Consider the following 13,818-nt stretch of genomic DNA (forward strand, 5'->3'; position numbering starts at 1 on the left):
CCAACATTGGAATCTCCTCTCAAATCCAAGCCCTACCTATGAGCAACATGAAGGGAGAGCAAAGATCTTCACTGTCTCTTCAGTAGTGGCTAGAGTCCCTTCCAATTATGAACAAAACTATAGACATTACAGGGACCAAATAGAAAACAAACAAACAAAAAAACCTGTGAGTAATTTTTCTCTTTTTTTTTTTTTTGAGACATGTTCTCAGTCTGTCACCAAGGCTGGAGAGCAGTGGCACAGTCTTGGCTCACTGTAGCCTCAACCTCCCAGGCTCAAGTGATCCTCTCACCTCAGCCTCCCAAGTAGCTGGGACTACAGGCGTGTGCCACCATACTGGGCTATTTTTTGTAGAGATGGGGTTTTGCCATGTTGCCCAGGCTGGTCTCAAAATCCTGAGCTCAAGTGATTCTCCCACCTCGGCCTTCCTAAGTGCATGATTTTACAATTTAAAGTGAAAAGTATTTTACTTTCCCTCTCAGAACTTTCAGAAAACCTCTGAAGGAGTAGAAGGGAAGAATGATCAGTTTAAGCTCAAGTGACTCACAGCCAAGGCAGATTAAAAGCCCAGAGCTCTGTTCCAATCCCAAATCCCACTTTGATGAGGAGTCCTATGTGTATGGTCCGATATCACCTCTGGACTAGTAGGGTCAATGCAGACAGGCTGCAGACAATCAGCCAGACTTCTCCAGTCTCAGAAGGTGTCAGGATTTGGGGTAAATGGCTGGCCCAGAACCTTGAGGGCCTGGCTAACATGGACTTTCCCCAGGTTAGAGTCCTCAGGGCAGTAACTAGGAACTGCCCAGTGCTCATCTCAAGCTGGGGCTGAGATTCAGAAAGGCAGATATTCTTGGAGCAGTGTTATTTTCGAGGCTTCATTGAGTCCCAAGAGGGGTAGTCTTTTGTGGCACTCAAGAGCAGGAACCCATGGGCACCATGAACTGGACAGTACTTGGTAGGGATGAATTATGGACGATTTTTTTGCTCCACCTTGTATGTCTGTGTGTGTGCGAAATGCCTGCCTTCTTCCTCTCCCAACTTTGTTTCTTGGAACAGAGATCTTAGTGGGAAGAGAAAGGAAAGGCTTTTGCTATAGGGATTGGGGTTGGGGGGACAGTGAGGAGGGAGGTAGGTCACAAGATGGTCATGTTCTGGGTTTTTGGAAGGATCCCAGGACTTTCATTAAGGTAAATGGGGGAATCAAAGTAAGAAATCAAATCTTTCAAACTGTACTTTCCCCTAGGCCTTAACTCTACAGCTCCACTTCAGGCCAAATAGGTGGGTTTGGGACTTGAGGGGCCAGGGCCCTGGTGCTGACATTCTTCTTGATTTAAGGAATGAAGACTCAATCTTTATCTCTGGCAGAGTCTATACTAGCAGTCCTGAGAGCAGCCAGCATTTTCCTAATAGTCATATCATCAACACCCACATTTCCTGAAAGGAAAAACAAAGTGGAGGTGGTGGGAGAGATGGAAGTGACTCAAATTGCTTTCTTCAATTTGCACATAGATTTTTTAATACATTCCTCATTTCTGAGTCCTATCTAGGATCTCAGGGGTTGGAACAAAGAAAGCCCAGTCTCCCATGACCCTGGAAGTTGCTGAAACCCCTAAAGACACTAACTGTGGGTCCCCATTTGAGTATCCCATTCCTATTCCTTTACTTCCAAGTGTCTCTGTGCTGGGTGACTGGAGGGATTTATAGGAAAAGTATGGAGGAGGTGATCTCCCAGGCAATTTGGTCCCCTTTAATGAGCCACTGCAGAATTTAAACTGTGAGGCTGGCTGCCCCAACTGAGTCAGAACATGACAGTTGCCTCCACAGTGGCTGGGCTCCCTCAAAGCACTAATAACCGTGCCTGCACTAGACACACATGGAAAAATGCGTGGCAGCTTCCTGGACTCTTTATTGTTCCTTCTACTGTTTTCTCCCCTCTCCTTCCGGTAAAGCTCCCTTCCCTTCTGCTGCCCGCCATCACTCTTCTGTTCAAGGTGAACACTGGCAGGGATTCAAAGGTCTGCTGATCCAGTCCTTCCCTCCTTACACAGTGCAGATAGGAAAACTGAGGCACAGAGAGGGCTACTGACTTGGTCCAGCACACTGAGCTAGAACAGAACCTTACATGAGACTCTGGATTGCTCTGCAGTGCGGCCACGTAGGGCCAGACTTCCTAATGGTTGGGGTCTGATCTGGGCTGAGTTTCTCCTAATTGGGTAACTCCCCATTAAAGCCCAGGGTTGGAGAAGGGGGCTGGGGACCCTGGGGCCAGCCAGTCTCCCTATTCAGCACATGTGATGCGTGATAGGCAAGAAACAGCTGGCTTGTTCACCTAGACCTGCCGGACTAAAGGGAGACTCTTGGTCTCTGCTCAGTGACCCTCATATTTGACCCCCTTCCTCCCTCTCTCCTCCCTCCCTCCTCTTTGGACCCCACTCACAGTTCTCTGGGCTTGGCTACGCCCTCCTCTGGTTTCTAGGCCGTGTCAGGGTGCGCAGCAGCTGCCGTGGCCGCCCTGAGGTTGGAGCAAGCCTCTCCCTTCAGCTGTCCATCCTTTGATTCCTCCTCAGATCCATTTGTCCCATGGTTTTGAGGCCATGATGGGCTCTAATTTCATAGCTGGCTCCCTCAGCCCTGGCCTCAGAGGCACTTAGGCTTGTCCTGAGAGGGTTCTAATTCCTGAGGATGTCGCAGGGCTGACTGGGTTGGGGAAGGAAGGAGGAGGTGACAGTGGCCTCCTCCTGAGCAGCCATGCCTCCATCCTCTGAGCTCTTAGCTCTCGGATCCCGCTGTCAAGTTGTCCAAAAGATTTTCCTCTAAGGCCAGGAGAGACCACGCTTGACTTCATTTCAGGGGGAAAGGCCCAAGTCACCCTTCATCTCCAGCCGGTGCTGTTCTAGCCTCAGGCAGAGCCCCAGGGCAGGGCTCCACGGGCCCACCAGCCACACTAGGTCGTCCTCCAGGCCGTCGTCCCCTGCCAAGCGCAGGCTCCGGCCCCTGAGAGCTGTAGCCTCGCAAGCCCTTTCCAGACTTCAGAGAAGAACAATGGAAAAACTGGGTGAGAGTGCTGCAAAGGAAAAACGTGTATGGTGGGGTGAGGAAGTGAAGTAAAACGGAGATGAGAGAAAGAAAAAAGAAACAGAGAGGAGAGAGAACAAAAGGAAGGAGGAAGGAAAAATGAGAAAAGAGAAGAAGGAAAAATAAGGAAGAAAAAGCAAACAAAGAGAAAAATAGTGTAAGTGAGATGAGAGACAGGGAGAAAAGTACTAAAGGGAAAATGAAGACAGAGCAACGGGTGGGTGGCGGAACCAGAGTGAACAATAACAAGAAAAGAAAAGAAAGAAATCAAGAAAGAGCACACAAAAAGCAAGATAACTGAAATGGAAGGAAGCAAAGGCGGTGAGAAAAACACAAATATAAAAAGAAAAGAAGCTATCAAGACTAAAGACAGAGGAGATAAAATGCAGACGGAAGGAAAAGATGAAAAGAGGAAGGAAAGAAAAGAGCACACCTCAATTAGGCCATTTTCATAAAACCAAGAGGAGCCAGGCGACCCCAAGCAGTTCAGCCAGACCCGCGCCGCCGGTGGACCGCGGAGCCCACCTTTCGGGAGAGCGGAGCGTCGCGCTGCGGAGAAATCTTCTCTATTCATCACCACCAACCTGACAGCCGCCATCGTCGCCGCCACAGAGGTTGCTCCAGTTGGGAGAACGCAGGCGGCGGGCACTCACTTTACAAAAAATAAAACATAGTTTAGCAAATGCCCTCAAGTGCGGCGGGTGGGCGCCTCCCGCCCCCACCCCTCGTTGGCGGATCCCTAGCCCGGGCGGGGGCGGGAGCTGACACGGAGGTGCCAAGTCCCCGTTGCCGGAACCCCCGGGGACGCGGCGGCTGCGCTCAAAGGCCAGGCTGTAAAGGTCACAGGCGGTCTGTGGGGCCGAGCTGAATGGGCTCCCGGAGGTAAACAGACTCTTAACTTTCAACTTGGCCTTGACCTTCCTGGAGGTGTCTGGCCGGTATGTAAAGGAGCACGCTGAGGCTTTCAGCGCTTTTGGTTGGGTCAGTAAAGAAAGCTGGGGGAGGCTCCGGGCTCCCGGAGGGTCTGCCAGGAGGCTCCCAGCAGGACACAAAGGCCTCTGTGGGGCTGGGGGAAGGGCAGGCTCAGTCCAGTCAGTCTGGAAGATCAGGACGCCTGGGTTGTGCAGGGACTTCCTCGCTGAACTCATGTAGAGCCCCAGGGAGGACTTGGAGGCTCTGAGCCTCAGTTTCGCGATGCAAGAACTATGAAGCTTATGCAGGGCTGAGGGGGTGAGAAGTGGCTGGCACTCTTTAGGGCAACTCTTAAGGCAATTACAAGCAGGTTGCTTGTAATTCATTAGAAGCAGATACACATGGAGGCATACAAATAGAGCTCATATTTATTCAGATTGGGAAAGTCTTTTATGTGCAAAATCTCATTATATCACCACAGTATTTATGTGAGGAAAGAATTATTATCCATATTTTACAGATAAGGAGACTTAATCTTACTTTAACTGATGCCAGTTGAGGTCCATGATAGCTCATGGGCAGATGCACACACATACCTATGTACAGGAAATAGGGGCACATACCCAAGTGTTAATAAATACGAGATCCAAGACTGGGTGTGGTGGCTCATGCCTGTAATCCCGGCACATTGGGAGGCCAAGGCAGGGGGATCACTTGAGGCCAGGAGTTGGAAACCAGTCTGGCTAACACAGCAAAACCCCGTCTCTACTAAAAATATAAAAAATTAGCTGGGCCATAGTGGCACTCACCTGTAATCCCAGCTACTCAGGAGGCTGAGGCATGAGAATCACTTGAACCCAGGAGGTGGAGGTTGCAGTGAGCTGAGATGGTGCCACTGCACTCCAGCCTGGGTGACAGAGTGAGACTCTGTCTCAAAATGAATGAAACAAAATGAAATAAAACAAAATAAAAAATGAGATCCAGAACTGTTCCCTGGGATCTAGCAGATGCTAAATAAATTGTAAAGCAAATAAAACAAGCACTATAGAATTTATTTGTACTGAAACGTATCCCTTTATAGGAGGGTCTCCAGCATAGCTGGTGACCTTCTCCCCACTCCATCCACGTTTAAGTTAACCATCTCTGCATTCCACAACACTGCAGTTACATGCACTTAGCTACTTATTTCAATGAACATGGATAAGAACGCTATATATCCAAAAGCACAATTTCAGGAAGTGTTGAAATGAATTTTAAAATTTTTTGTTTTTAATTATTTTTCCTTAGTATTTGAGATACAGCTGATATGCAATAAAGTGCAGAAATCCCAAATGTACAGCTTGATGAATTTTCACATCAACAAAGTCTTGTAACTAGCATACAGATTGAGATGGAGAGTATTTCCAGCACCCCAGAAGCCTTCTTTATGTCCTTTTCCAGTCAGGAGACCTCTCCCCATGGCAATCTCTATTCTGACTTCTATCACTATACCATAATTTTGCTTGTCCTTGAATTGCATAGAAATGTAGAAATTGAATCATACAAAAGCTACTCTTTTGTGTCTGGCTTCTTTCACCCACATATCTGTGATTCATCAATGTTGTGTATAGTAGTGGTTTATTCTTTTTCAAAACGCTGTGTAGTACTTCATTGTTTAATTATACCATGCTTTCTTTACTCATGCTACTGTTGACAGACATTTGGGTTGTTTCTAATTTTGAGTTACTATATTTTGGTTTCATTTTGAGAAGGGGTATCCCTATTATCCCTATTACCCCTGTTGCCCAGGATTTTTTTTTTTTTTTTTTTTTTGAGACAGAGTCTCACTTTGTCACCCAGGCTGGAGCGCAGTGGCATGATCTTGGCTCACTGCCTTCCAAATTCAAGTGATTCTCCTGCCTCAGCCTCCTGAATAGCTGGGATTACAGGTGCCCACCACCACACTTGGCTCTTTTTTTTTTTTTTTTTTTTTTTGGTATTTTTAGTAGAGACAGGGTTTCACCATGTTAGCCAGCCTCGTCTCAAACTCCTGATGTCAAATGATCTGCCTGCCTTGGCCTCCCAAAGTGCTGGGATTACAGACCTGAGCCGCCATGCCTGGCCCCAGGCTAGTCTTGAACACCAGGGCTCAAGCGATCCTCCCACCTCTGCTAGGATTAGTTGCTAGGATTACAGGCGTGCACTGCCCTGGGTGGGTTTGAGCAACTATGGATAAAGCTGCTGCGGACCTACTAGTACATGCCTTTCGATGGATATAAACATTCATTTCTGTTGGGTTTATGCCCAGGAATGGAATTGCTGGGTCATAGGGCATGACTATGACTATTACTATTTTTTTAATTTAGGGATCTATTAATCCCTCTACTGTACGAGGATGAATAAATGTGCTTGTGTGTGTGTTTGCCTAGTGGAAGCTAAAACTGTGGACATGCCCTATGTATCTATCATCTACCAAGTAAAAATTGGTGAAAAATTATTAGTGTTTAGGTAAAAATCTGGATATTTCTGCAGTTCATAATTAGACAAGCAAGAAACTCTGGTGAGAAACTGGAAAGCACTGAAGAGACGACGTCTCCCTTTTCTTCCATATTGTTTTCAAATGCAATAAAATCTAGTGAAGATTTCGTGCTTGGTGTCTTCAGTTACAGCAATGCTCATTAGGAGTGATGTGCACTACAGCCTGTGGGCCCTTTCCCACAAAGTGGCTTAAGTTCAAGGTCAGGTTGGTGAGAGGCTATGATTGAGTCCGCCCAGAGTTTAGGGTAATCCATTCCATATAATTGCCAAGACCCTGGTGTAGAATGGAAACATTCCTGTCTTCTCCAGAAAAAACGGGAGTTCTAGAAAAAGCAGACAGAAGAATTTGATTTGGGAGGGGTAGTAAAGGAAGCGGAAAACCTCTAAAGACAGATTTATGAAACAAACCGTTTGATTCTTCTGAATTGCACTGCACAATAGGCCCCAACAGAGGGGCCTCAAGCAATTCTGCCAATGGTTGGGGCTTCCCCTCCCATTCCCTTTTCCTTCTAAGGAAGTTTAAAACTTGGAGAAGGCAGATAGGGGTCTTGGACTTTCTGGGCACTCAACTTGGGTGGGAGTGTGCCAGCATCAGGACAGTTTCCTAGGCTCCTTGCAGACCATAGGGAGAGGGCTGCAGGGTAGGGAGACTGGCATCTCCACACAGGCGTCTGTATTCTTGGGGTCCAGAACTCCGACAGCTGGTTTCTGGCAGTCAGCCAGGCCTGGCTTCCTCAGACTTCCTTAGATCCCAAAAAAGGGGGAAAGCGACTCTCTTTTCTTTCTCTTTTCTGACTGGCACTTCAGGATTTTACAAGATTGTGTCCCATCCCCTCTGTCAACTTCTCTCTTTCCCTCTTTGTGTTGCTGTTCTGGGTCTCATCTCTCCCTCTCCCAGTCCCTCCCTCAAGTCCTGTGGGTCTCCGTTCCTCTGTACGTCTTTCCCCACACTTAAAGGGAAATCCAGACCCTTCCACAGGCCACTCTAGAGGCTCCATTTCCCCTTCACGTCCCGACGTGGAGTGTCCTGGGCTCCGTCTAGATCGCGCGTCTTCTACGTCTGAGTTCGTGTCTCCCGCCTCTTCCCTCAGCCTCACCCGAATCAGGGCCTCCAGAGCATTCTGGGCAGTAGTGAGTCCCTGGGCAAGGGGCGTCCAGGGCACCTCCCTGGGGCCCGGAGCAGCTCATTCCAGGACATCTGGGACAGGAAGCGTACCGGGAATGAACCAGAGTGCTAGTACCCAGGACCCAAAGCCAGGGGCTGCCAGAAATACCCATTAACCCCCATTTCCCAGCCTCCTCTTACACAGGCGCATTCCCGGGTTCTCCTTTGAGGCCGGGAGCGGCCTCCAAGCCCCACCCCCGACTCCCCTTCCCCCCCAGGAGATGGACACTTTATAGGGAGAGCTTTTTATTCTCTCGTTAAACCTGCCAAAGCGCAGGAGACAGAGAGCCAGGGAGGGAGGGGAGGAGAAAGAGGTGGGGACCGGCTCCTCATCCCCTCTCCTCCGCCTACCACGCCTCCCCTCCCCCCGGACGTGGAACTGGGACTCTGCAAACTGGAAAGCAGCGAAAGGACGCCTCCTTCCTTTTCTCTCGTGTTGTTTTTAAGTGCAATGAGAGACAGAGAAGAGTGGAGAGGGAAAAGAGAGAGAGAGGAGAGAGCTGAGAGAAAGAGAGAGAGAGAAAGAGCGAGAGAGAAAAAATAAGCTGGGGTAAAGTATTTTCGCAGTTTCTGCCTTTAGGATTTTATTAGCTTCTCTCCCCCAGGCCGCAGCCAATCAGCGCGTGTGCCCGGGCCCCTGCGTCTCTTGCGTCAAGACGGCCGTGCTGAGCGAATGCAGGCGCCTTGCGAGCTGGGAGCGATTTAAAACGCTTTGGATTCCCCGGGCCTGGGTGGGGAAAGCCAGCTGGGTGCCCCCTAGATTCCCCGCCCCCGCACCTCATGAGCCGACCATCGGCTCCATGGAGCCCGGCAATTATGCCACCTTGGATGGAGCCAAGGATATCGAAGGCTTGCTGGGAGCGGGAGGTGGGCGGAATCTGGTCGCCCACTCCCCTCTGACCAGCCACCCAGCGGCGCCTACGCTGATGCCTGCTGTCAACTATGCCCCCTTGGATCTGCCAGGCTCGGCGGAGCCGCCAAAGCAATGCCACCCATGCCCCGGGGTGCCCCAGGGGACGTCCCCAGCTCCCGTGCCTTATGGCTACTTTGGAGGCGGGTACTACTCCTGCCGAGTTTCCCGGAGCTCACTGAAACCCTGTGCCCAGGCAGCCACCCTGGCTGCCTACCCCGCGGAGACCCCCACGGCCGGGGAAGAGTACCCCAGCCGCCCTACTGAGTTTGCCTTCTATCCGGGATATCCGGGAACCTACCAGCCTATGGCCAGTTACCTGGACGTGTCTGTGGTGCAGACTCTGGGTGCTCCCGGGGAACCGCGACATGACTCCCTGTTGCCCGTGGACAGTTACCAGTCCTGGGCTCTCGCTGGTGGCTGGAACAGTCAGATGTGTTGCCAGGGAGAACAGAACCCACCAGGTCCCTTCTGGAAGGCAGCATTTGCAGGTAACCTCTATTACCCTTGGTCTCCCTGTCTCTGAGCCTGGGATTGTGGGTCCCACTGGCATTTCCCTGGGAGGAGAAGGAGGGAGACTTGGGCTGGTGAGGATGAGCTTGGTGCTCCTCCCTTGGTAATTAGGACTCTGAAGGAGGGTCCAGGCAGCTGGATGGAGGTCTGTGTGAGGGTCCTGAGCTGGGTGCTATCTGAAGCCTGAGGGCCACCTCCCTTCTCCAGGAGGCCCTGGGACCAGCCTTTCAACATGTCTGAGAGGTTTGGATCTCTTTGCTGTTGAGTGGGGATCAGGGTGTCCCTACCCAGCACAATTCCAGACTAATTCTACACAAAGGCTAAATAACTCTCAATTCGGTGAGGGGGGAGTGGGTGTGGGAGATAGGATGTACTGTAGAGAATACCACCCCTCACTTTCTTTTAGATGAGTTTTCCAATTCCAAAAAGAAAAATTTAGGTTTCCTGCAGTCATGACATAGATGTGTGCATTGGGATGGGTGGATGTGTGTGTGTGTGTGTGTGCGCGTGTGTGTATATGCATGTAGTGGGAGTGGGAGCAGAAACGTGTTTCCAGAATTTGCCCGTAGAATCTAAAAGAGTGGTCAAGAGTCTGGAAATGCATGAAGAGTGGACGTATGTGATGGTGGGCAAAGGCCTGTGTGTGGTGTGGGGGTATGTTTGCAGATTCGCGGGTGTGAGAGCAGTGATGGGTGAGGATGGCCTTCAGGAACCAAGGCGGCTGAGCGGTGGTGAGAGAACAAGCCGGAAGCCAGGGTGGTGTCCCGGTATGCTTTGGAGGAACAGGATTGCACGTGTGCCTGTAGGGTGACCTGTGTGCACCTGTGGGATGACTTAGCTTGGGGCTTGCAGGGTCTGGGTCTGCATGGGTGGGGATCTGACCATGCCTTTTCCTCCCTCTCTTTCCCGCCGTGCAGACTCCAGCGGGCAGCACCCTCCTGACGCCTGTGCCTTTCGTCGCGGCCGCAAGAAACGCATTCCATACAGCAAGGGGCAGTTGCGGGAGCTGGAGCGGGAGTATGCGGCTAACAAGTTCATCACCAAGGACAAGAGGCGCAAGATCTCGGCAGCCACTAGCCTCTCGGAGCGCCAGATTACCATCTGGTTTCAAAACCGCCGGGTCAAAGAGAAGAAGGTTCTTGCCAAGGTGAAGAACAGCGCTACTCCTTAAAGAGATCTCCTTGCCTGGGTGGGAGGAGGGAAAGTGGGGGTGTCCTGGGGAGACCAGGAACCTGCCAAGCCCAGGCTGGAGCCACGGACTCTGCTGAGAGGCCCCTAGAGACAACATCCTTCCCAGGCCACTGGCTCCTGGACTGTTCCTCAGGAGTGGCCTGGGTACCCAGTATGTGCAGGTAGAGGGAAGCCCCTTGTGACAGCCCACTCCACCAGGGTCCCCAGAGAATCTGTCCCATTCATCCTGACAGTGGCGATAATCACGATAACCAGTACTAGCTGCCATGATCATTAGCCTCATATTTTCTATCTAGAGCTCTGTAGAGCACTTTAGAAACCGCTTTCATGAATTGAGCTGATTATGAATAAACTTGGAAGGCGATCCCCTTGCAGGGAAGCTTTCTCTCAGACCCCCTTCCATTACACCTCCCATCCTGGTAACAGCAGCAAGACTGAGGACAGGGGAAAGGGCAGATTCGCTTATGTGGCTGTGATGTCCGTTTAGCATTTTTCTCAGCTGACAGCTGGGCAGGTGGACAATTGTAGAAGTTGTCTCTTCCTCCCTCGTTGTCCACCCTATAGGTTGTACCCACTGGTCTTGGAAGCCCCCATTCTTAACATGATGATTTTGCCGTCGTGTGAAAATGAAGCCAGCAGGCTACCCCTAGTCAGTCCTTCCTTCCAGAGAAAAAGGTTTGAGAAAGTGCCTGGGATTTCCTCCCGCAAACTCTGTTTTCTTTTAGTATTTCTGGTGGTTCTGACCAAAGCAGGTCATGGTTTGTTGGGCATTTGGGAGCCCAGTGAAGTAGATGTTTGTGACCTTGCCTACTCAGCCCTTCCCAGGCACAAACAGTGGCAGAGTGGTGCCAACCCTGTTTTCCCGGTACACGTAGACAGATCCACAGTGCGGAATTCTGGAAGCGGCAGACAGACGGGCTCTTCGCAGAGCCCGGACTGTGAGAGGGACATGGGGACCTCTGCCTCTGCGTTCATTCTCTGATGTCCTGTACCTGGGCTCAGTGCCCTGTGGTACTCATCGCCTGGCCGCACAGCAAAGCCAACGGCTTCGTGCTGGGCCCTTCTGCATCTTAGGCTGGGGGTGGGGGGTGGAGGGTGGGAGTGAGTGGGCCTGCAGGCCATTCTCCACAATTAAGCCCACAGGCCTGAAGTCTGGAGAACCCGCAGAACCGAAGTTCCGAGCAGCGGGTTGGTGGGTCGGTGGCAAGCCGTGGGTCGGTGGCGAGCAGTCGGTAGGGGGCCGCGTCCGCCACTACCTCGAGGACCTTTCCCTTCCGGAGCCAGCTCTCCAAGAAACCCCGCGGCAGCCGCCGAAGCCAAGGGATTCGAGTGTTTATGGCCTGCGGTCGGGTGGGATCCTAGCCCTGGCTCCTCTCCCGGGAAGGGGTGAGGGTGGGATGTGACTTAGACTCCTACAAATCTGTTTACCAAAGAGGAGCACGGGGCTGAGGGAAAAGGCCAAAGAGTGTGAGTTCATGGGGACTGGGGGTTCGGGGGAAGAGGACCAGGAGGAGGAAGAGGGGGTCGATTTCCTGATTTAAAAAATCGTCCAAGCTCCGTGGTCCAGCTTAAGGTTCTCGGTTACATGCACCGCTCAGAGGAGGTCACTTTCTGCCTTCCACGTCCTCCTTCAAGGAAGCCCCATGTGGGTAGCGTTTAATATCTCAGGTTCTTACTCCTCTGTCTGTATATGCTCAAACCCGACCAACGACCAACGATCCAGCAAGTAAACCCCTCCCTCGCCGACTTCAGAACTGGCCAGAGTTCAGCGGAGATGGGCCTGTGGGGAGGCGGCGAGATAGATGAGGGGGAGCGACATGGTGCGGGGTGCCCCCTTGGAGAGAGGAAAAAGGCCACAAGAGGGGCTGCCACCGCCACTAACTAACGGAGATGGCCCTGGTAGAGGCCTTTGGGGGTCCGGGACCTCTGGACTCCCCGTGCTCTAACTCCCACACTCTGCTATCAGGAACTGAAACTTAAGGGTCTTCTCTGTTTTTCACTCGCAATAAATTCAGAGCAAACAAAAGATGTGGAATCTTAGAGATTTATTCCACTAGTGTGTTAGTACCATTAAAAAGACAAGGGCGCCCCCTCCCGGCAGAGGCTCACCACTCCAGGAGAACTTGCGGGCAGTCTTTCATCTCCCGCGGAGCTACCGGCTTCCCGCAGCCTGGGGCCTCCTGGGTACTTACTGGGCTGCGTGTGGCGGCTCCAGGACGCGATGTCGCCTGCCATTCGGCCAGGGCATCGGCAGATGTATTGGTCCAGCCCCTGAGAGACCCAGGAAGAAGGCAAGGAGGTTCGGTACGAGCGATCTCGAATGGAAGAAGGCGGTCGGGCTCCGGGAGCCAGGCCGCAGCGCCATCCGCCTTCTGTCCATGTCTTCGTTAGTAATATATTTATCTTCCTCGCCATAACAATTCGCGGTGGACCCCCTACTTTTTTTTTCGGATTTACTTGTATGGAATCTGTGCAAAGGATACTTAATTTCGTTTTGTATTAAACCCTTTTATTGGAAATCCCTTCCCAAACAATTTTAGTCTCCCACCTATCCCCGGCCGACCACATTGAAATCTCTCACTTATTTGTGTTTAAATAACAACAAAATCTACAAACCTACACTCGCCTGCAGCTATTTACTCTTAAATAAGGGCTATGTTAAGCTACAGGAGGAAATGTTTTGCTTACCATTCGGACAAACACGTGAACACAATGTCACAATAGGTGAATCCAGACAACGATCTCACAGACGAATAAACGCAGAGGCACACACATATACTCCGGAAAATAAGCAGGGTGCCTTTTCACCAACAAGGCGCAGTTGTACTCTGAGCTGCCCTCCAGACCTTTCCCCTCCCTCAGAGCCAAACGCCGCCCCCCGCAGCGAGTCTTTCAGCAAGCTACCAAACGGGATCGGAGGGTCGCGTCTACGCGGACTCTAGACCTGAAATAATTTCTAACTCCAAAGCAGGTGGATGTTATTAGGCCTCCAGAGCCGAGTAAGGGAGTAGTGGCGCAATGCGTAGAAACCACCTCCGGAAGCTCTTTTGGAATCTCGGTTCCGGCACCCGCAACGCAGAGTGCGAACCTGAGGCTCCATCTTTTGGGTTTTACTCCGGCTGGCGAGAGCTTCGGGGACCCTGCGAGGCAGCCGCCAGCCGAGAATCCACCCCGCCTTCCCTGCACGCGATCCGTACTCCAAGTAGTAGTTCCGGGGCCGGAAGGTGGAAAGCCCCCGAAGCAGGAAAAAGCCTCATCCAGACCCCCCAGTTCTCGGGAGCAGCTCCAGCTTTCCTTCCCCAGCCCAGAGCAAACTTCTCTTCCCTGCAGGTCCCCTCCTCCCCTTCATTAAACTTGTATTCAAGGTTCTAAGTGCTGCACTCTAATTAGATTTCCTTCAGGGGAGACCTTGTGCCCCCCAGCCCCACCCCGTCCTGTCTAATAGAAACCCCCGAGCTCCAACCGCGAATTAAATAAATGAACTCGTTACCGTAAACTTGCAATAAAGCCCGGAGGCGACTGCTGCGGAGGGGGC

The 13,818-nt window shown here is 51.5% G+C and overlaps 2 protein-coding genes across 2 annotated transcripts; one reads left to right on the forward strand and one right to left on the reverse strand.

The window, feature by feature from the left end:
- The first annotated feature begins 8,399 nt into the window (after positions 1-8,399).
- On the forward strand, positions 8,400-12,309 carry HOXB13 (homeobox B13). The gene is made up of 2 exons (XM_005583578.4): positions 8,400-9,070; positions 10,010-12,309. The coding sequence occupies exons 1-2, from the start codon at positions 8,470-8,472 to the stop codon at positions 10,261-10,263; spliced, it is 855 nt and encodes a 284-aa protein (XP_005583635.1). The 5' UTR covers positions 8,400-8,469; the 3' UTR covers positions 10,264-12,309.
- A 79-nt stretch (positions 12,310-12,388) lies between these two features.
- PRAC2 (PRAC2 small nuclear protein) lies at positions 12,389-13,383 on the reverse strand. Its single transcript, XM_005583579.4, is given in 4 exon segments — positions 12,389-12,484; positions 12,487-12,713; positions 12,716-12,751; positions 13,317-13,383. Coding segments are annotated over 4 exon segments (426 nt in total).
- Positions 13,384-13,818: the final 435 nt, after the last annotated feature.

Source organism: Macaca fascicularis, chromosome 16 (genome assembly GCF_037993035.2).
Source record: "Macaca fascicularis isolate 582-1 chromosome 16, T2T-MFA8v1.1".
NCBI lineage: Eukaryota > Metazoa > Chordata > Mammalia > Primates > Cercopithecidae > Macaca > Macaca fascicularis.